The 23,278-nt window shown below is 44.1% G+C and overlaps 1 protein-coding gene across 1 annotated transcript in view; it reads right to left on the reverse strand.

The window, feature by feature from the left end:
* Nucleotides 1-1,302: 1,302 nt before the first annotated feature.
* Nucleotides 1,303-23,278, reverse strand: part of taok2a (TAO kinase 2a) — a 39,772-nt gene continuing 17,796 nt past the window's right edge. Inside the window, 18 exon segments of the mRNA XM_083976474.1 lie at nt 1,303-1,954; nt 1,957-2,008; nt 2,010-2,371; nt 3,641-3,823; nt 5,604-5,816; nt 7,316-7,362; nt 7,365-7,554; nt 10,775-10,978; nt 11,077-11,205; nt 12,156-12,392; nt 14,524-14,652; nt 17,247-17,456; nt 18,143-18,313; nt 19,271-19,352; nt 19,469-19,562; nt 19,711-19,802; nt 21,287-21,400; nt 21,578-21,674. Of these exon segments, the coding sequence (XP_083832600.1) occupies nt 1,397-1,954; nt 1,957-2,008; nt 2,010-2,371; nt 3,641-3,823; nt 5,604-5,816; nt 7,316-7,362; nt 7,365-7,554; nt 10,775-10,978; nt 11,077-11,205; nt 12,156-12,392; nt 14,524-14,652; nt 17,247-17,456; nt 18,143-18,313; nt 19,271-19,352; nt 19,469-19,562; nt 19,711-19,802; nt 21,287-21,400; nt 21,578-21,674 (3,164 nt within the window). The 3' untranslated portion in view covers nt 1,303-1,396.

Below are 23,278 nucleotides of genomic sequence, written 5' to 3' on the forward strand. Positions count from 1 at the left end.
CTGATAAATTCAGATTTAAAAACGACGCTGTGATTGTTGTGATTGTGAAATCAGCTGATGTTAAAAAAATAAAAAACAACATAAAACGTGAGTGACGTTTGATTATCTATCGATCTCTCACTTCACTTGGCTGTGGCTCTACGTAAAAGTGGGACTGTTCCTTTAAGAAGGTTAAAGGGCAGTGGTAACTCGTCCTCGTCGACCCAACACAACGATGGCAGTGTTTGTTTGTATTTGTTTTTGTTTGTTACCGTCAGAAACAGAACTTAATCACTACAAAGAAAAGAAAAAAAGAAGATTGTTGTATTTTTTTTTAACAAGTTTTTTGTTTTCCCTTGGTCGACTCCTGTGCCCCCCCCTCACCCCTCTCCCCTCCTCCCCCCCTCCCTCCTGCTGAAACGTATTTAAACACCTAGAAATAATAATAATAATAAAAAAAAAAACTGGGTTTACAATTTAACCGTCATTATTTACATAGTTACAGTGGTTCGTTCGTTCGTTCGTTGTTGGGTTTTTTTTTCTTTGTTTTTAAAAGCACCTCGAGCCAAAATGGAAGCTCTGACGGACTGACACATCTGACTTTTTACTACCGATTCTACCACATTTCTGTTTCTGTGTTGTTTTCTCCTGGGTGTTTTGTTTTGTTTCGTTGTGTTTCTAACTTTTAACTCCTACAGAAAAACTACCGACGGCGCCGTGGCGATGGGGCGAGGAGGGAGAGGGGAGGAGGAGGAAGTGGGCGTGGCTCTGAGTGGAGGAAGTAGTCTACTTGCCAGCCCATAGGGCCCCATTGTGAACCCGGGAATGGTTGAGTACCCCAAAGTTTTATGTTAGAAATAGATAGTATGGGTCCCCAGTATTCAGAAACTGCCGGATGCTAACTTATATATATTGGGCAATTAGCATAATTGACATAATTAGCATAATTGCTAAATATGGGCAATATTTCAACAAAATTGACTTGGCTGATCTGGGCAATATTGGAGTGGTTTTAGGGGGTTATTGATGATGCTGAATCCATTTCTGACATTTTTCAAAAATTCAAAATGGCTGTCTAAAACCGGAAGTGACCAGATTTTAACCGCCAGTGGCCCGATTTTGATGGATTTCAAAATCTAGAAAAATGGATTCAGCATCATCAATAACCCCTAAAACCACACTAATATTGCCCAGATCAGCCAAGTCAATTTTGTTAAACTACTGCCCATATAGGCAATTATGCTATTTATGCTAATTATGTCAATTATGCTAATTGCCCAATATATATAAGTTAGCATCCGGCAGTTCCTGAATACTGGGGACCCATACTATCTATTTCTAACATAAAACTTTGGGGTACTCAACATTTCCGAGTACTCATTGTTGGCGAGTCGACTCCAGTGGAAGTGGGCGTGGCTCAGGAGTAGGACAGGTGGGAGCCGTTGGAGATGTGGGATGTGACCGACGTGCTGCGGCTCAGACCGCCGTCGCTGCCGCCGCCGCCGGCGCCCGGCCCGCCCGACGCCGTCCGCCTCAGCGGCTGGGGGCTGTTCCTGAGCGCCATCAGACTGGGGCCGCCGCGGACGCTCAGGCCGCCGCCGCCGTAACCGCCCTGAGAGGAGGAGGAGGAGGAGGAGTGGGAGGAGGAGGGAGGAGAGGAGGAGGAGAGGGAGATGGGAGGAGGAGGAGGCGGCGGCGGGAGGAGAGCGAGGGACTGGGAGGAGGCGGCGTGGGAGGAGGAGAGGAGGTGGTGGTGGTGGTGGTGGTGGTGGCCCTGGGAGTGATGGGAGTGGTGGGAGGAGGAGGAGGAGTAATGGCCGCCTCCTCCTCCTCCTCCTCCTCCTCCTCCTCCAACCCACTCCCTGGAGCGCTCGCGGTCGCGGTCTCGCTCGCGGAGGTCGTGGGCGTCGCGGTAGAGCTGCGGCGTGCTCTGGTGGTGCTGGTAGTGCTGAGGGAGGTAGTGATGCTGCTGCTGCTGCTGCTGCTGCTGCTGCTGGAGGAGGAGGAGGTGCTGGTGATGCTGGGAGGAGGAGGAGGAGGAGGAGGAGTGGGAGGAGGCGATCGACTCGGCCCGGCTGAATCCAACGCCTCCAACGCCGCCGCTCTGACTGCGCCAGGACGGCGTGGCCACGGAGTTCTGGACGCTGTGGCTCCAGTGGCTGCCGGAGCGCGGGACGGGGCGCGACGGCCAGCCGCCGGCGCCGCTCGACGGGCTCGGCGTCGGGTAGCCCTGGTTGAAGGCCTCGGCCGGGATGCCGCTCAGCGCCATGTTGCTGAAGCCCAGCCGCATGCTCTCCGAGTCGAAGGCCTCGATCTCGTGGGCCTGCCGCTCCAGCAGCGTCCGGATGCGCTCCGAGCGCTCGTTCTGCAGCGACAGCATCTCCTCCTCGATCTGTCACACACACACACAGGAAACACATGAGACACGTCGACATGAACAGTGTGATTATATACATTATTTACATTCTGATCTTCACCATCACCATTAAAACGTGCGTGTTCATGCATCAAACAGTTGAAAACAGTAGAAGAGGCTTTTCCTCTCGCCGCCGCCTCCACCCATCTCCCTCTCTCTCTCTCTCTTCCAATAACGGGAACAGAGCGCTATGCGGAGATGAACGGAACGAGCCAAAAGCCGAAAATCTATTCCTGACGTCCGCGGTCGATATAAAGTCGATAGGTTTCATTCATCCACGTTTTGACAGACAACACAAACAGCCAGTGATAATGAGTTGTGCTGCACCGACAGCCATGTGGCTCAGCAGCCAGGTGACGCACCCAGCACAACAACACAGCGCAGCAACATGTGCAGGCTGCTGCAGCAGTGCACGTCAAAGGGACACCGCCGAAAATAAAATGAATATGATGCACGTAGTTTTGAAATTGTTTTTGCGCATGTTTTCATCCATAAAATGACCAAAACTGAATACTATAAGCGGATTTCTTGATCACTATAACAAATTATTTAAACAGCATTTGTATAGAACTGATTCCGTCCCAAGCCTTTTGATCCATATAAGCGGTTGATTAGGCTACTATAGCCTATCCGTGATCACTATAAGCTGTTTCCACTGTATTGTCATTTCCATTGAGAAAGTGTTGACTGTTGTTGCCAATGCCCTCAGATCAGGAGTGCAAGATGAATAAGGTGTTGCCATCTCCCATGCACAGACACCAGTGGGCAATTACTGCAGTGCCTGATGAAAATTTGACTTCGTTTTTCGTATGTGGGTAACAATATTTAACTATGTATATATTTTTCCTAATTGGTTCAACCGCCACCCGTCCGAATCTAATTAAGATATATTTTTTCATCATGTCACCCGCCCGACCCGCGGTTTATCCGCGGATGTGTCCGCAAACCGCGCATCTCTACTACAGGGATTATGGTGAGAGGAGAATCTGACTAAATGCTGAATTATCCCTTTAATGAAGCTGCAGCCACAGGAGTTTCTCCTTCTTCTGCTGTGATCTATGTGAGGGGCTCGGATTGGAAAGAATTTTTTTTCTGAATGAGCCTGTTGGGATTAAAATGTTCCAACTGACGTGTTTACATGACACAGTTTTATTCAGATCTGCATTTATTCCTGTTATCTGTGTCCATGTAAACGCGGCTACTCTAAATATCAACCAATGTGCTGTCTGTCGGTGGCGCTCTCACCCTCTGCTCCAGCAGCGCGCGACGGATCGACACCCTCTGCTCCAGGTCCTTGACCTCCCTCTCATGCTGCGTGTCGGTGTGGATCTTGATCTTGCTCTGGTAGGCGTTGAGCAGCTCCAGCTCCTGCTGCAGCTGCATCCTCAGCACCTGGTACTCCGCCTCCTGGGTCTCGTCCAGGCGCAGCTGTGGGGACAGAGCGGCCCGAGCCTCCGCATCAGTAGAGCACAACCTGTGGTGGCGAGCGCCAAACAGACGCCCAACGCCTCCCCAAACCGCTCAAAAATCACCTGCCTTGTTAACGTTTACAGAAATCTGATGTCTGTATTTGAGTTGTATAGATGCATAACGGCTGAATATGAATGTATACAGGTTTGGCTATGGGTGTAGATTCAGAATAGATTTATACATTTGTTTATACTTACATATTTTGATATCCTAATAAGTAATATTAAAGGGATAGTTCAACATTTTGGCAAATTGGCCATTGCCATAATCCCTATAGTCATAGCAGTAGGTTCATTACCTTTAATTGTCGGTGCAAGCTGTTTTTAGAACGGCGGAGCAGAGCCGAGAGTTTTGACAGGAGTTAGGAAGAGAGAGCACATCTCTCCCACCTTAGCTTCTCTCCACTGGCTTCCTGTAGGATTTAGAATAGACTTCAAAATCCTTCTGCTGACTTACAAGGCTCTTAATGATAAAGCTCCAACCTATCTGAAAGAACTAATCATTCCTTACTGTCCTACCAGAGCACTCCGCTCCCAGAACGCAGGTCTGTTAGTGACTCCCAGTATCTCTAAAAACAGACTGGGAGGTAGAGCCTTCAGTTACCGGGCTCCTTTACTGTGGAACCAGCTCTCTCCATGGGTCAAAGAGGCAGACACTCTAACTACATTTAAGTCTAGACTTAAGACCTTCCTTTATGACAGGGCTTTTAGTTAGGGCTGGTTCAGGTAGCTCTGAACCATTTTATAGCTACGCTGCTATAGGCTTAGACTGCTGGGGACACATCTGGTTACACAGAGCCCTCTCCTCTCCTCTCCTCTCCTCTCCTCTCCTCTCCTCTCCTCTCCTCTCCCCTCCCCTCCCCCCCCCTCCCCTCCCCTCCTCTCCTCTCCTCTCCTCAGTATATTTTTAAACTGTCATTTTCTGTTGTCATTTTCTGTTGTACTTTGTAGTTTGGCCTTGGTGTCTCGCACTCTCTCTGTGTTTCCGCAGATCCACCGGAGCTCCATCTCTCTGCACCAGCCGCCGCCTGCAACTCCACAACACTCTGGTGGACAAGTTGTGACCTGCACATTCACCACGCTATGAGATAATAACACAACGTTACCACACAGAGTTGTTTTAGAGGGAAATTCATGCAAAACCGCTGATGCGCGTTGCCTTCAGGGACAGTTTTTCATCAACAGTCTCTGTATTTCCCTCTAAAACAACTCTGTGTGGTAACGTTGTGTTATTATCTCATAGTGTGGTGAATGTGCAGGTCACAACTTGTCCACCAGAGCGTTTTGTTGTGGAGTTGTTGGATTGTGTATTTGATGAGTTTGATGAGGGAAACCAAGAAATCCCATAATGAGCCTCCGTAGCGTAGCTTCTGAGCAGCTCACGGCTCTGCCTCGCCGTTCTAAAAAATAGCTTGCACCGACAATTAAAGTAACGAACCGACTGCTATGACTATAGGGATTATTATATGGCAATGGGCCAATTTGCCAAAATGTTGAACTATCCTTTAAGACTGTGATGAATATAATGTATTTGTTTTTTATGTTGTTGTTTAATTTGTCTAATTTCTCCATGTTTGAAATTAAACTGATCAAACTCAAACGTTCTCTCTTCAGTAAAGTTGTGCGTGTTGATGTCTGAACTTCTGGCGCTAGCACTACTGATGTGAGGTCATTGATCAAGGCTGGCTGTGATTGGTTGCTCGGTGTCAGGTGGGCGGGAGTTTCCTTGCCTTACTCACAGCCTGTGTGGACAGCATGTCGTTGATGGAGTGGTCGTACTGCTCGGCCAGGATCGCCAGCTTACGTGTCTGCTCCTCCTTGAGGCGCTTGAAGACGGCTTTGTGGTCGGACTTGGGCGTGCTCTCCAGCAGGTGGTTCCTCAGCGCCTTGTACTGGCGCGTCTGGATCTTACAGGTCTCCTGGAACTGCCGCTTGATCTGCAGCTCTTTGGACTGAGACGAAGAGACGAGAGAGAGACGGACACAGAGGGTTAGATCTGAACGTATTGATCCAATGGAAACACATTCACAGGACGAAACTACAGAACGACTTAGAGGAAAGACACTGGGTGAAGTACGGAAAGCATTAGGCCAATAATAGAGACTTTCTTTAGGATTTAAAAATCATTTCCGAGATAAAAAAAAGTCAGAATTTCAGAGTTTTTATCTCAGAAATTTTGACTTTTAACTCAGAATCTTAAACAAATTTTAAATAAATCTCGGTTGTTTGGCTTTTCCATAGTAAAGTGATAAAACTCCACTCCTCTGGTTCTGTTTTCTTTGTTTCAGCAGCGACACTGTTCTCAGTCAGAGTTACACATGGAACCGATACGGTACCTATAATTCAGTTCTGAGAACCGGTACCGATACACAACAACGGTGCCTGTTTTTGGTACTTTTTTGTGTGTATGTGTGGTAACTAAACTTATTCTGTCTTATATATTTATTTCTCAACATCACAACTCCTCAGCCTTTAAGAGCATGTTATGTTTTAGGGAATGTTTAGGCTACACGGGTGAAACACATTATGATAATGACCTGATGAAGGGCTGAGGAGCCCGAAACGTTGTCAGTAAAAATATTTGGAGCATAACGAGGTTGTGCGGGCTGTTTCTTTTTTCTTTTGATGTTTTAGGGATGAGAAACGATTTTTTCGAATAGTCAATAGTCATTCAATGAAAAAAAAAAAATTTGGATAGTTTATGAGACTTTGTCCTCGTTAGATGAGCTCTGACGTGACGAAGACTTAATTGTAATTTCCCAGCTTGGGATCAATAAAGTGTATCTATCTATCTATCTATCTATCTATCTATCTATCTATCTATCTATCTATCTATTTGAACGGGTACCGATTCTCATCACAGTCTGTGATTTCATTTTAAATGTGGTACCGTTCTTCACGTGAATAAAAGAACTGAATTCTGTGCCTATCCCTATACACATGTATGCTGCAAACTATCTTATTTAATTTATTATTATTAAATTATTATTATTATTATTATTATTATTATTATTATTATTATTATTATTATTATTATTATTATCATCATTTGTGTTGTTCTAATTATCACCCAATTATAAGATACTGTTTGCAGGAGAAGTCATGATAAAGGAAGGTGCATATGGGGCAGACAAACTTATTACAGCTGTTATTGTCTATTTTATCTACTGCTGTATATTTATTCTTTTTTTTTTTTCTTCTAGTGATCATTTCTCATTTTTCGGATCCTCAAGTTGCCGACCAGTTCAGACACAAGTAAACATCTATAGGAGAGAGAGTAGGGTGCTTTTGTAATGATGTGAATTTTTCTTTCTTTCCCTTTTTTAATCTATTTTTCTTTCATTATCTGCATGAAACAATAAGACTTTACAACATTCAGAGCAACATGTACATCCCATTTTCTCTTCCAATAAGAAGTTTAACATCAAAGAACCACGTCGTGGTCCGGTACCTTGAGGCTCTTGGGCTGCTGCCGGACCTCCATGGCGTGTTTCTGCGCAGCTCCTGCTCGCGGCGCTTGTTGTACTCCATCTGGTTGGTGAGCTCGGTCTGGTGCTGCGTGCGGATGAGGTCGGCGCGGGTCCGCTGCACCGAGCTCAGCTGCCTGAACTCCAGCTCCTGGGTCGACTCGTGGTGCCGCAGCAGCATGGCGCACTCCAGGTCCTTCTGGGTCTGCTTCTTGTTCAGGTCCTGGGGGGGGGACGAGAGGAACAGTTACACTGTTAAGGTCTTCTGTTCAACCACTTTATACAGCTATGCTCAAAGGTTTACAAACCCTGGCAGGATTTGTGAAATACTGGCTACAGATGACTTTTTTTTTTTTTTTTTACTACAGGTGAATAGGGTAAAATTTGAAATAACAGATATCACCACGAAAATGTTATGTTTAAATATGTAAATGAGGCAATATCTGATGAAATATGCACTAATCCTTTCCACTTAGTTTGTACATTTAACCAGTTTGTTTCTGTTTCTTCGTCTCTCACCTCCAGTAGTCTGGTTTAAAGATGAGCCGTCTGTGGCTCTGACTCATTTATGAAATAATCTATTACATGCTCATCATAGAATAACACAAACATGTTGTAAGCCTGTGAATATTCTCATTTGTCCAGGTCATAGTTATCTAGGGCTGACCCAAAAAAATCGAAAGCTTCGAAGTAGGGATGCACATGATTAACCGTTTAACCGTTAACCGATAACAAGAACTTTGACCGATTAATACTATCGGTTATTTATTTATTTTATTAGGTCCTTATGTCATCAACTCATGGGGGCGTGTCGACACGTGCAGAGTTCACGTGCCTTCAGTCATATTTCACAGCAAAAAGTTACACAGGAGGACTGACAGTATGTGCTGCAGCCCCCATGAAGGAAGATCAGACAATAAATGTAACCTACACGGACATAGTATGTGCATCACCTGTAACAACGGCGCTGAAGGAAAAAAAAAAAAAAGGAGGACGTGGCTGCTCTCCAGCCTGTTCACCTGCAGCTCCACAGAGGAGCTGTCAGGAGCTCTGCTGCTCCTTCAGCCTGGTGTTTTGGCTGCACTTTGTATAAAAACAGTTCTACATTGGACGATCTAACCTCCAGAGCGCGATCAGCTGAGATAGAGCGCACTGATCATCTGTTGCGGCGCACGTGTGTATTTAACGGCAAAAAAAAAAAAAAAAAATTGAACCAAAACAATTTTTTTTTTTTGGCCGAGTGCGCCGCAAGATTCTTAATCTTATCGGTTAACGTTAATAATCGGTTAACGAGCGTCGGTTATCGGTCAGAAAAAAAATTCAAAATGTGCATCCCTACTTCGAAGCTTCGTTTCGTTGCCATGGTAATCAATCATGAAGTCCGTGATCGATTGTTTTTTTTTTCTTTTTGACATCGGTTCTCATCGGCAATTGTTACATTAAAATGAGTAGGCTGCTTGGCATCATGGAAACCTGCCTGATTATGGAGATATGCAGAGTGTGTTTGCCATTATTTCCGCTTATCAAAATATGATAATCGGGTCAGCCTATATTATCTCAAGGAAATTTAAATCAAATGCAACTGGACTTGGTTATTTGTCTAGGAATTTCTATGATTTTCTCCACTCTATGCTCTCTCATAGTGGAATTTAAGCATAGGCTAGTTGGTGTAAGTAGTTGTCTGCATCTCAGACTAAACTGTAGGTGGTTTCTGTTTTCCTAGACAAATAACCAAGTCCAGTTGCATTCGATTTCAATTTCCTTGAGACAAACATGCTGTGTTTAACTCGGGCCGCTGCAGCTCTGAGCTGCTGCTCTGTCTGTCCCTCTACAGAGGAGACAACAGCTCAGACACTGAAACACTCAGCAACTCACAATCGACAGTTTTCTTTGGAGAATAAATCCTTGGTGGGTTGAAAGAGTCAAACTGAGCTCTGGTAGATGATGTCATGATGTGATAAATCATTTCTCAGGACTTTGACTTTTTTTCTCCTTTTCCATGTGATTTCTATGACTGGAAAATCGGTCAACCATTTTCAGGTTTTCCGGGACGCGTGGGAATCCTGAAAATGATGCTGTCGGTTGTTCTTTCTGTTCAGGCTGGTTTGGTCTAGTTTTCATTGTTAAAGAGTAATAACTAAACCCCCAAACCACTTTTTTCTGCTGAAAATAAATATATTTGGGTATGAAGAAGTGTTGTTGATTGATTCTGGTCCAACTCTTGACATTTTAGTCAAAATATTTCAATTTGGTAGCCTGACAAGCCAGACTATATCATTAAAATGTCTAGTCTGGCAACGAGCGGTAGACCTCGGCTCAATCCAGGGGGCGGGATGAAGGCTGTCTTTCAAACTGCCTCTGCACCAATAGGGTAGCGCTACGACCAATCAGAGCGAAGAGCAGGATGACGTCGGTAGATTAAACTTTTCCCATATCCCGTCGGCAAAACACCAAATACATCCTTCTTCTTCCTGAATGACTTCAGTGCAGTTTCTTGCATCAACTTTTAAAGAAAATGACAAGTTTAATTCTTTCAAAGTTGATGCCAACGCTGATTCAAACGATTCCTTTGCCAAAGCCATCTATCTTCTTGTCATGTTTTTCACCGTCGCAAAGTCTGTCGTCATGGCGTTAAAGTCCCACTCCCGCGAACCTTTTCGGCCATTTTAAAACCAGCACATTAGCAATGCACCTCTGGAGGGTGGGCGGAGACTGCGCTGCTCTGCAACCCGCCCAGCCACCTCCTCGCACCCCACCCCCCCGCTTGCTGACAGCTGGACATTGTACAATTACAGATTCAGCGCGGTTTAGCGTAAAACTCCACACTGGGATTCGATCCCAGACTGGAACATAGTCCTTGCTCACGGTGTAAGCTGCTCTACCAGGTGAGGCTAGACCTGTTCTATCTTGACAGCTCCACCGAGCTACGAAGGCTTTCACCTCTGAGCCAGATGAAGAACGGGGCGGGAGCTTGTAGCACTAGTGCCCTCCCCTGGAGCTGTGACACGTCAGCTCCATCTCCCTGAAACTGCCAGTTTGCGTTCTGCCATTGGTTCACAGCAGTTTGAAGGCAGAAAAACTCAGAAATGCAATTTTGCACTTCCTTTTCTGCTGATATGTGCTCTAACACAAGAAAAATGCCACAGGAACATGTGAAAAGCACCAAAAACACGATTTTCACGGGAGTGGGTCTTTAAGCCGCCCAACGACTCTCTAAACAGATAGAGCGCTGTGATTGGTCAACACAATTGGTGTTCAAGGCTCAAAAAGTTCCTATGGCTCGTTTCTAGACCCACCTACGGAGCAAAGAGATTTGCTGCCGCTAGGGGGCAGCTAGATTTCTAGGCTAACAATTTGGTGTATTTTGTTGTAAAAATGTAAGAGTGACTGCTATTTGCTGAGATGGAGGCAGCTGCATGAACAGTGGTTATTATGGTCTGTACCTCTCTGAGCAGGTCCTGCTCCAGGTTGTGTCGGGCCAGCAGCATCTTCCTCTTGTACTGGCGACACTGCAGCTCGTAGTACTGGCGCTGGCGCCGCAGCAGACTGGCCTCCTCCTCCGCCTGCATCTGCTGCAGACACTCCTTCTGCCGGATCAGCCACTCCTGCTTCTCGCGCTTCGGAGTCGACTGGTTCTCGTTCAGCTCCTGGACACAGAGAGAGAGAGAGAGAGGCGGTGTGAGTCTCCTCCGTCAGTAGAAACCTGCTCAGTGTGTGTGTGTGTGTGTGTGTGTGTGGCTCGTACCTCCTTCAGCTGGTCCTTGCGCTGCCGATACTGTCGCTTCTGTGACTCCAGTAAACTGGTCAGTTCCTTCTTCTGCTGACCCAGGATGTGCTGCTGGAACTTCTTCTCCTCGGCCAGAGCTGCCTTCGTCTGCACCACACACACACACACACACACACACACACACACACACACACACACACACACACACACACACACACACACACACACACACACACACACACACACACACACACACACACACACACACAACACACACACACACACACACACACACACAAGTTTGAGTCATTACAGAGGACATATTTCATTTCTGGGGCTTTAATGTGATATTAAACCCCAGTGAGGCACTATTAAAGGTTTCAGTGAATTAAAAACTCCAGAACTATCGTATACGTATCGTCTGTGCGTCTCCTCCACTCTGGCTCTCTGAGTACAGAATCTGACTTGTTTACCGTTTTAACATATTAATAAATGTCTATGACTTCATCCTTACAACTGTTCGTCTTCGTCTTGGACCCTGACAATGAAAACACAAACACGCAGCCTGAACCTCCGTCGCAGCAACGAGTTTTACAAGACGTCTCTGAAGGTCAACGCTAAACGCTCCACCACATCTGTTATTATTATCGTAGCTACGGTTTGATATAACGTCGACCTCCCTCTAAAAGTCTGATAATCATCTACCACAGGGTCCTGAGGCCGGAGCCAGGAGAGCTGCCTCGTAGGGAACTCTCCCTCAACCTGAGACGAGTCAAACTGAGACTTCAGATCAAACTCTGCAGCGACTCAGAGCTCCTGAACCTTCTACACACTCCTACCTCAGGATTAAAGCATGAAACCAACATTAAAGCTGGAAAAGCAGAATAAGTCCCTTTAAACACCGACAGGTTGTGGATCAGTGTAAACACTAGAGGCTGGTGATGTGATGTGAACTTTCTAACCAGCAACAACCTCCATGAAGAGACATAAAACCTGGACAGTGTTGGTGTCTAAGACCATATATAACATAATATGGTTATATATATATGTTATATATTATATAACATATATAACCATGTGAAGAGTGTAACCGTCACCTCTTTCTCCAGGATGGCCTGGTGCTTCTTGCACAGCTTGTCGGCCTCGGTGGAGAAGCTGTTCCTCTGGTTCTCCAGCTCCTTGTCCAGCTTCAGCTGGTGCTCGTCCATCTCGGCCTTCAGCTTGTTCTCCAGACCCATGAGCTGCTTCTGGTGCTGCCGCCGCATCCGCTTGTAGCCGGACATCTGCTCCCTCAGCGCCGAGCCCTGCTCGTGCTCCTGGATCTGACGCGTCACCTGCACACAGAGAAACAGGAGCAACAGGACTTAGACATGAGGACGTGTTGGTCTCTCAGAGCGTCGTGGTGACACCTGAAACCTGATGAGTGAGATGATGGAGCTGAAACAGAGTGAGTGCAGTGAATAAAGTATCTCTGAGCTGATCCAGTTCATCCAACTCATGTGTTGCTCTTTCCCTCTGAAACATGTCAGAGACTCTGTGTTTTAAACTGATTTCAGGGCAGTAACTCTTTCACAGACTTGACAACCTCGGCTAAATATTTTCTACCACTTGTGTCTTGCAGCTTTTTTTTTTTGTTGCAGACTTTTGCAACTTCTTTGCTTTGCACACATTGGCTGGAAATCAGTTATAAAAAACAAACAAACAATAAAATTACTGCACCAGCTAAATTTTAAAAGAAAATACATTTTGTACATATATAGGCCGCACTTGAATAGGCTATAAGCCGCAGGTTTTCATGTTGTATGAGATATTTACACAGAAAGACAGTAGGAACTGTGACAGTCCGCTCTGTTTTGGAGCGGTGGATAAGAAGAAGAAAGAACACTGAGCAGGTTGTGTTTTACATCCTGAACCATCAAAGTTGCAGCTGATGAAGCTGGTCACCGTGACGACATGTGACTCCGGTGTGAAGCTGATCGATTATTGAACAGACCAAAACACTGAGACGAGTCTGAGCTGTAAATATCAGACTCAGGTCACAGAAACCTGAAGCACCGGGAGGATCGAAACTGATCCCTGATCTGTGGAGCTGCTGCTCTCTCTCAAGACCTCAGAGTGTGTGTGTGTGTGTGTGTGTGTGTGTGTGTGTGTGTGTGTGTGTGTGTGTGTGTGTGTGTTGCTCCTGGGTCGACTAAAATAAAGCATCATGTAACACACCAGAGAGTTCTGGCAGGTTTCTTCAAATAGAGACAGATACTGATGCCGTGTGTTCACGGAGGAGAAGCTTCTTCTGCTTGATTGTAACGGCTGAAATACACTGGGAACGGCCGCGACGCGAAACGTGTGCCGCAGCAGCTCGCGCCCATTCAGTCAATGGAAGCTCCTTCACCGCCATGTGAGCGACGCGCACTCCAGCGGCCGTCGCGCGGCGTTTCTCTTCTTTTTCGCGCCGAGTCTATTTTATTTCCTGGTGGCGTGGCTACGCGGCCCTCCAACAGGTAGAAAACTACAGAGAACTGTGTATAAAACCAATATATTGCGTTTAAAAGTGATTAAAATAAATGTCTCATGTACCAGAGGCAAAGCCAGTAGCAGTGCAACATTATGGGGTTTGTTTTTTTACATTGTGGATCCATGATCGTGTAGTTAAACCAGCACTAAGTAACTTTTCAACCTTCATAAAATATTTTCATAACTTTTGTGATGATACATCGACTTACAACAAGTTGAATGACACCTCTGTCGTGGTCTGAGGGAGTCTGTATCTCTTTCTCTGGCACTAAGCAGCTTTGAGGAGCATGGTAGGAACCCGGCTCTCACTTTACTTTCACTTTCACTTTTGCGAGTCACAACAAGGAGGGAACAGGCAAAACGGCACTTTAGCAATGGATTATGTTTGTGTTTTCACTTTGAAATGATCCACTGGAAACAGAAACTTAGTTTTGATGTCTTCTGTTAATTTTAATGCAGGATATTTACAGGGCTTCACGCTAGTGTTCATGGGAAATGGAGTCTTCCTTCAGGCAAAACACTACCGCTTTGGTCCACAGGCGCCGCCAAACTCAACCAAAACTGAAAGTTCTTTAGTACTGCTTTAAACAGTTAATTGATTTAAAATGTAATATTGTCTGCACTTGCAAACCTACATAGTCAGCAGATTACCTGTGAAAAAGGTACTGTCAATCCATTTTAACAGGAGGGATGTAAAAATGTGTTGAGATGCATAAAGTCACTCATTTACTGCAGCTTGACAAGGTGAAGCTGAAGCTGCAACAAACACAGTGAAGCCGTGTCGCGTCGCGTCCGTGCCTGGTGTAGCAGTTAAAAAACTCCACTCTGCCCCGCTTACGTATCGCGTCGCGGCCGTTCCCACTGTATTCCTGGCGTAAGGAGGTGAATGTTTGTGTGTGAGTGGAGGAGGAGGAGGAGGAGGAAGAGGAGGTCAGAGGTCAGAGGTGGACTCACCAGCGAGGCCGTCCTGATGGTGGCGAAGTGGTCTCGGTTCCTGTAGTAGGCCCGACGGCGTCCGGCGGAGGGAACCTGAGGCTGATCCATCTCAGGCTGGTAGGGGTCGTCATAGATGTTGTCCTGGTTCTGAGGAGGAGGAGGAGGAGGAGGAGGAGGAGGAGGAGGAGGAGGAAGAAGAGTAAAGAGTTAGGAGACAGTCAGTTCTGTAAGAGGAACTCAGAAACTGCAACAACTACTTACTCTTTAAAAAAAATCTCAAACATTGGTTAAAAACAAATCTGACATGCACTCATATAGCTTAAATACTGTTTAATCTGATGTCTGTTCCCGGGGCATGTATGGTATATTGTTCTTTAACTGTGGGTTAAAATTGTCTGTTCTTATGTTGTTTGTCTGCGTCTGTTTTGCCTTGATATCGTCTGTCTGTGTTCTGTCTTGTAATTGTCCACTGTATGACTTGTCATCACAAGGTTTTAAAGTCTTCTATGTTTATGTCTTTTAGAAACCTGCCTTGGGACTGTGGATGAAATTTAGCAGTTGTGCGAAGTCCGGCACATTTACACTAATGCTTATTAATGCGTCAGTGTTGATGAATGTGCACTGTCTCAATTCAATAAATAAAGAAATGAAATGAGACTCTTACATATAATACAAAAAACACCATTCTTCTGCCCGCTGCTATTAAATACTTGTTAAATTCATATTATTCAGTGTGAAAAGCTTCTTGAATCCATCCCAGCAGCACAGGAAGCTGGACGTCCTCTGTCAATCAAGATCTGTAAATAAACTCTGCTCTGTCTGTGTTTCTCTTTGGCGTTAAGGCTTCTCACATCGTCTGTCAATCGCTTTTTTCCCCCTCATTTCTTTTTTTTCTCCGATTAAAGAGACAGACTTCCAAAACAGACATCAATCATCTGGCTACACGGTGACACAACCAGTGAGTTTTGGGCGCAGAAAAAAAGACAGTTATTAATTAGGAGCAGTGATTCCCGTCAGTGGTTGTAGAGCCGATTCAGGTGCTGTGTGTGTGTGTGGCTCTACAGGTGAAACCGCCCACTAGGGATGTCACGATTATAGATTTTCTTGGTACGGTTATTGTCAGAGAAATAATCACGGTTTTTACGATTATCACGGTTATTATGCAATAATCAATTTATTTTAAACACTATGAATGTGTAAAATCAAATATAGCCAAAATATACTAACATAACTGATTGTTTACACAAAATATTTTAAATATGTATTAATACAGGACCAATTATTAATCCCCCATGGGAAATGTTTCAAATCTATACCAAATGTTTAAGTTTATTTTCATCTTTTTTTTTTTTTTATTACAAATGACACGCTTACATTTAAATTCCTACCAATTCAGTGTTACGTACATGCATGTAAATTCACCAGTATCTGTGCATTTACCTTTACTTTGTCGACATGGTTCTGACATATCATCTTTTTTGGAAAGTGACGGTATTTAGGAATCTTTACGATTAATTAATTGTGGCGTCTAAAACCACGATTAATTGTGAAAACAAGTAATCGTGACATCCCTACCACCCACCCAGGAGATTTATTAGGTCACGTTATAATTCCATAATATTTATAAAGGAAGGTGAGTCAGAGTTTATATCCGACACGTCACTGTTTACAAAGTGAACATCCGGTCTGTCCTTTCAAAATAAAGTGAGTCAAGTGGCTGCGTGGAGCGGAGCGGTGACGTCATCCCACTGTCTGATCCTCACAAAGCCTCTTGGACACAGATTGTTTGTTTCTTCTCTCTTCATTTCTAATCAGCTCGTTTCAGTTTTTCCCCCGGTAGGTGTTTCTCACAGGCGCTTTCTTTTTCACGCTCACACATAAATTAATGGTTGTATGAAAACCAGAACTAGTGAGCTGGCTATGGTAGTCTAGACCCACCTGTCAATCACAGGCTACAGAGGTTCAGTGAAACGTGTGGGAACAGGAATTAATATTATCATCATACGTACGACCTGCATTACCAGGACAGAACAGATCAGTCTGTTCAGATTACAGACGTATTGACTGATATCTGATCTGTATCTGATTTATTTCCACTGAATCTGATCTGACAACATCTGATGATGCTTTTCTGGGCAAATTGAATCGTAGGCAGCTGGACTTGTATTTGTCGTCTCGGACTAGTGAGACTTGTTGCGTACGAACTGATGGAGCCCCTTGGACAAGAGGGCGAAACGTCTTCCCAGACAAATACAAGTCCAGTTGCCTCCTCTGTTGCTCACCCTGAGGTTTCTCCTGGTTTTCCCTGTTAAAAGGGTTTTCTATGGAGTTTTTCCTCAGTCGATGTGAGGGTCTAAGGACAGAGGATGTTGTTACGATGCCATGTGAAGCCCTTTGAGACAAACTGTTTGTAAAAACGGGCTATACAAATAAAATTGCCTTGCCTTCGATTCAATTTGCCCAGAAAAGAACGATGACCTGGATGAATGAGAATATCCTTAGACATCTGATGATGTGTATTTGTCCCATTTACACATTTATGTTGCAGATCAGATTTGAGACACTTGACCCATGCAGTGCAAAGACGGCCTTAGTGTTGTTGTTGTAGTAGTAGTTTACCGTGGGGCGGTGTATGATGGAGCTGTAGTTAGTGTAGGTGTTGTTGTGTGTTGTTGTGTTACCGTGGGGCGGTGTATGATGGAGCTGTTGTTGTTGTGTATTGTTGTGTGTTGTTGTGTTACCGTGGGGCGGTGTATGATGGAGCTGTTGGACGTGACCGTGTGCTCTCCCTCCTGCATCATGGCCATCTCGCTGCTGCTGTCGTCTGAGGCGTCGGCCAGGCTGTTGACCGAGCTGCTCTGGGAACTGGCAGAGATGGACATGCTGGGGACGGACTGGGAACTCTCCATGCTGTTGACCGTCCCGGTCCGCAACAGGTACTGCTCCACCTCCTGACACACACACACACACACACAAACACACACACACAGAGAGACACACACAGACAGGATGTGTTTGTTAAAGCCTCGACCGTTGCAGCTCCAGATGTGAAACTGAAGCGACTCTGAACATCTGGACCCGTGAACATGAAGGCGGAGTTAAAAGCGCATTGTTTTATCCCACAGGTCTTACAGGACAATTCCAGGCAAATTCAACTCGGGGCTGTATTTATTTTCCTAACATTTCAGGTCTAAAAGAAGGAATCTGAAGCAATGAATGGGAGCGGATTGAAGTTCTGCTGCTTAGGCTGTTTCCATTCCTCAAAGCCACAGACAGCGTCAGATGGCGACTCAAACATGCACCCAGAAGTTTATTTACTTCAAGCAAGTCAAGAGTTGATATTCCTGTGTTTATGACACAAACGGGAGCTTCCGACTGTACGTGAACACACCGAGCGTCAACTTGGGTCTCGCACGAGACTTTGAATTAGATCTAGGTTTACAAACATGTCGGCTTGCTTGAAGTAAAAAAAAAAATTGCAGCTTAACTACCGCAAAACAGGAGCAATTAAACTGAAAATCTTCAGATTCCTTCTTTTAGACCTAAAATGTTAGGAAAGTAAAGCCCCGAGTTGAATTTGCCCGGAATTGTCCTTTAACGGGTGTTGCCAGGTGTGACAGTCCCTCCCCCCCCTCACCTCCTCGTCCTCCCCGCCCTCGGACACGGGGCCGTTCTGCTGCGTCTCCTGGAACAGGATCTTCTTCATCTTGCGGTACTGCAGGTTGTCCAGCTCTCGCACCGCGTCCTTGGTCCGAGCGATCAGGTCCATGATGACGGTCAGCGGGCGCTCGCGGCACAGGAACCGGTGCTGAGGGGGGGGGGGGGGGGGGCAGAGGACAGAGGGGTGAGGACGTTTAATTATTAGATTTTATTGTAAATTATCAATTTACTTCTTTGCTTGGATACATATATTATCTAATTTGTAAAAGGATTTCTTGAAAGAAGGGGTGGACAACCTACATTTTCATTCAGGAGCATAATTATATTTTTTTAATTGTTTTATTTTTGTTTTTCAATGAATGAAACAAATTAATAAACTTATCTAAACTAAAATATAATATAATCAAATGGTTCTGTTGTTACTGTTTAACAGAGTCAGAACAGAAGGAACGAGTAGTATCCAGAGCTGCATCATTTCTTTTATTTCTAATGATCATAGCTTATTATTATTTAACGAAGACCTAAAATTCAGAATCTCCAAAAACTTGAATATTACAAAAGACCAATTTAAAAAGAAGCATTTTAATAAAGAAATGTAATGTTGGCCTTTTGAAAAGTTTGTCCATCTATATGCACTCAATCCTTGTTGGGACAGTTTGACCTGAACTACTGGAAATTGACTTTTAGATGATATTCTGATTTATTGAGATGCAGCTGTACAAATAACTCTGGTCGGGTATGAGCGTCAACACCCACGGGTCAGACCAAGTGACGTTGTAAAGTTCATGCCCGTTGAGAACTGTAGCAGCAATGAAGCAGCTTAGAAAGGGCTCAAACAGGTGATCATGGGCTTTGAGAGGTTCTGTACATTTACAAGAACTTAGAAAGATAGAAAGTAGAACCAGACCCGGTCCAGTACAGGAGACCGAAGTCTGTTTGAGAATTTGATGCTTTTATTTGATTATTCACGGTATTGTTAGTCATTTTGTGTGTGTGTGTGTGTGTGTGTGTGTGTGTGTGTGTGTGTGTGTGTGTGTGTGTGTGAGTGTGTGTGTGTGTGTGTGTGTGTGTGTGTGTGTGTGTGTGTGTGTGTGTGTGTTCTCACGTTCAGCAGCACGTCTGAGGTGGGACGGTCCTGGGGAATCTTCTGAAGGCAAGAGTCGACAAAGTTACGGAAGGAATCCGTCCTGCAGGAGAAAACACAGAGATTCATGGTGACGTTAGAGAGAGAAGAGAGAAGCCGAAGGATGAGAGGAGCAGAGAGAAGCAGAGAGTCATCGTCATCGTCGTCATGGTCACTCACCAGTGGTTGGACTGGAGGATGGGGCTTTCATTCTGAGCGATGTGATATAAGGCACTCATAGCGTTCATGTTGAACAGCGGCGGCTTCCTCTCCGCTGTGGAAAGAACAAACACAGAGTCAGAAACACGCTGAGCTTCACATCGTGGTCAGAGTCAGGACCGGTCAGCAGCTCGTCAGCAGCTCGTCAGCAGCTCGTCAGCAGCTCGTCAGCAGCTCGTCAGCAGCTCGTCAGTAGGCCGTACCCAGCTCGATGCAGGTGATGCCCAGAGACCAGACGTCCACCTTGCCGTCGTACTGGCCTTCGTCCATGGCGAGGATCACCTCGGGAGCCATCCTGATGGAAAACACACAAACACACTCTCAGATCATCAACAACCAACAGTCTGGTTCATCTGGTTCTTCTGGTTCAGATGTGAAGATGAGACTCAACAGATCACCACTAGTGTAAGGCAGCTGTATGTATTTTCTGCACTTTATATTTCACACATTTCTTAGCACCCTTTTCTAGCCATTATTATTAAAAAGCATTTTTAGATCAGGGTATATAGGAATCTTGAAGTTAATTTTAATACCTTTTTAAGACTTTTTCAAGACCTTCTCAATATTTTTCAATACCTCACCGCCGCTTCAAGCTGTAAGCATTTACATCAGTGACACTTTTAACGTAACAGTTTTAGTTTGTGATAAAGACTCTATGATGCTACAGAATTCAAAATAGGCTAGGATAAGGCAAAATTTATCCAAAAACAAAACAAAAAAACATTGCTCCACTCTCAAAAAACAAAAACAACAATCTTCTTTTCTTTTTTATGTACCAGTTCATCTTTGTTTTTTAATAAAATGAATAAATTCAAACACTTTCACAATGTTTTTTAGGACTCAAACTCTTGGACAGCTAATTCAGAAAAAATACCTTCAAAATTTAAGACTTTATAAAGTCGGAAAATACTTTTTAATACTTTTTAAGGGTCTTAATTTTCCCCAAATTGATTTATCACCTTTTAATACTTTTCAAGACCCAGCGGATACCCTGTAGATATATGTTTAAAGGTGCCGTTTGTTCGTTTTTTTTTGTGTATTTATTTTCATTGTTTCCATAACAAAAAAAATAGATACATATGAACAATAGTTTGTGGTGCTACACAGAACAGTACAGTTTTCGGGTTGGTAGGTACACAGATCGGCCCTGAAAAAGTCCTGGTGGGGCTTGAGATTTACTCTGTGCTAAGAGAAAGGCCCGAAATAAGCAGCATTTTTAAAACCCAACGTTACTAAAAACGTGAGATGGCCAGAAAAAAGAGAGAATAAGTCAGTAAAAGACGAGAGTAGCAGTAGGCCTGGTAAAAAAAAAGTGTCATAAATACGCGATAGCGTGGACTACGTGACGATCACGTAATACATTTCCCAACTCCCTCAACCACATTTCAAATGTAGGAGGCCTTTCAGATTTCCAAGATTGTAAAATTAGCTTTCTGGCAAACAATGTTGAAAGGGGAAAAGCTTCACAACTACTATTCACACCGTCCGGATTGGGCACAAACAACACGGTGAATGGGGACTGGGTTGCATGGATTACAGACTCAAACAAGGAGCCGTAGAATGATTGAAGCTTATGACATGATAAGAATAGGTGGGACAATGTTCCTTCTTCACTTAATCTGGAGGGAGAATAGTGTAGTCTATGTGTTTATCTATTGTTATTCTGTCTACTTATTGTCGTGTCGTTTGAATGAATGTGTACATGTGCTGCTGGCATTTAGAATAAAGTTTATTCAGTTCAAAGCAGTAAAGCAGTGAGGAGGTTTTATCTGGACTCACCAGTAGGGAGTTCCTACGAAGGAGTTGGCCGGAGCCACGATGGAGGCCGAGCCGAAGTCTCCCAGTTTGACCTGACCCGGCTCGGTCAGCAGGATGTTTCCTGCCTTCACGTCCCTGCACATGGAAATGAAATCATCATCATCGTTATTATTACATTCTCTATTTTACTTATTTTATTGATCTGAGCAGAAGGAACGAGACACACAAACATGTTCCAGAGGTTTCTGCAGTAAAATGTTGTGATGAACGATAATAATTAATACTCCAGAGAGAGAGAGAGAGAGATCTGACCTGTGAATCATGTTGTGAGAGTGAAGATATGCTAATCCCTGCAGTGCACCATGGGTAATAGCAGCTATCTCGATCTCCTGCAGCGGCTTCTTGTGAACTGTGAAGAAAAGGAATAAACGGAAGAAGACGAGTGAGAGGACGACAGACGGAGGAAAAATACACTTCAACTTGACTTTAATGACTCGTTTACATCCGAGAAATTAACTGAGTTACATGTTCAAGTTCATTCTTGTAACGTTTTTAAACTTTTACACGTTTATATTTGATGCAAACTGATTTTTTCCTTTTCTACTTTTTCTATTTTTAGCATCATAATGTATATTTTGTCTGAAGGAGGGAAGCGCGTCACAGCATCATTTTTATTAAATCATAGTTTTCTCTAAATTAAGACAGTGTGCGGGACTATTTTTCACCCAGCCCCCCCCCCCCAAAAATGTACGCTATGTAAAAAAATAAATAAATAAAATTGCGTGTATCGTTTAGGGATTTTTTACTAAACGTTTACAGTTTCATTCCGTGTAAACGTTTACACGTGTACAAAGTCACACCCCTAGTCCGAACACAACAACTGGATGCACCAGGTTCAGGTCGAAAAGACGTACAGGTGCATCTTAATAACTGAGAATATCATGGAAAAGTTTATTTATGTCAGTAATTCAATTCAAAAAAGTAAAACTAACACATTATATAGATCCTTTACACACAGAAAGAAACATTTCATGTCTTTATTTATTTAATTTCTTTTAATTGTAATGTTTATGGCTTATATTTGTCCATCTTTGTGCACTTAATACTTGGTTGGGGCTGTTTGAACTTCTGGAAATTGACGTTTCCATGATTTATAGAGATGAACCTGTACAAATAACTCGGGTCGACAGGACGAGAGGACGACAGACGGAGGAAAAAAACACTTCAACTTCACTTTAATGACTCGTTTACATCCGATAAATTAACTGAGTTACATGTTCAAGTTCATTCTTGTAACGTTTTTAAACTTTTACTATATTTGATGCAAACTGATTTTTTCTTTTCTACTTTTAGCATCATAATGTATATTCTTTATCTCATTTACTCAGCGTGTGCAGCTTTGAGCTCTGTGTTTTTTGCTTTTTATGTTCTTTATATTTCTAGTTGTGCATCTGATGCTGCTACTGAAGGTTTGAAGTTCCCTTGGGATCAATAAAAGTATTGATCTAATTGATCTAATCTGATCTATTCTCTGCAGCAGGTGGCGTCTCGGTTCTCCAGCTCCTCCTGAGTTGGTGAGTAACGACCAGCGGCCGCCAGCAGATCATGACTCAGCACAGTGCAGACGGGACAGATGCTGAGTCATGGGCCGGACCTCTGCAGACAGATGTTGGCTGCTGCTGTTTGACACTGAGCTCAGATCAGTTTGTCCCTCTGATGCGTTCAGGGTCAGTCCGTCAACACAGGTTTATTTAATACCGAGGTGAAAACAGTTGTAAACCGTGTTAAACAGCTTCTTCCAGTGTTTCATGAGCTGCTGCTGGTTTGTGTTTCGTCCTACTAATATCTGACCTTTTCTCTTTTTCATTATGAAATGTTAAATAATGTCGATTTGTAGATTTTTGAGTTGTTATTTTCCTATACAATGTATCTAAGTCTTATACTTTTGTCATTAGGTAAAGAGCTGACGAGGATCCAGAATTTAAAGTTGATTGATCCAGTTTTATTTTCTCA

This window comes from Trachurus trachurus (assembly GCF_905171665.1).
Source record: "Trachurus trachurus genome assembly, chromosome: 8".
In the NCBI taxonomy this organism is placed as follows: Eukaryota; Metazoa; Chordata; class Actinopteri; order Carangiformes; family Carangidae; genus Trachurus; species Trachurus trachurus.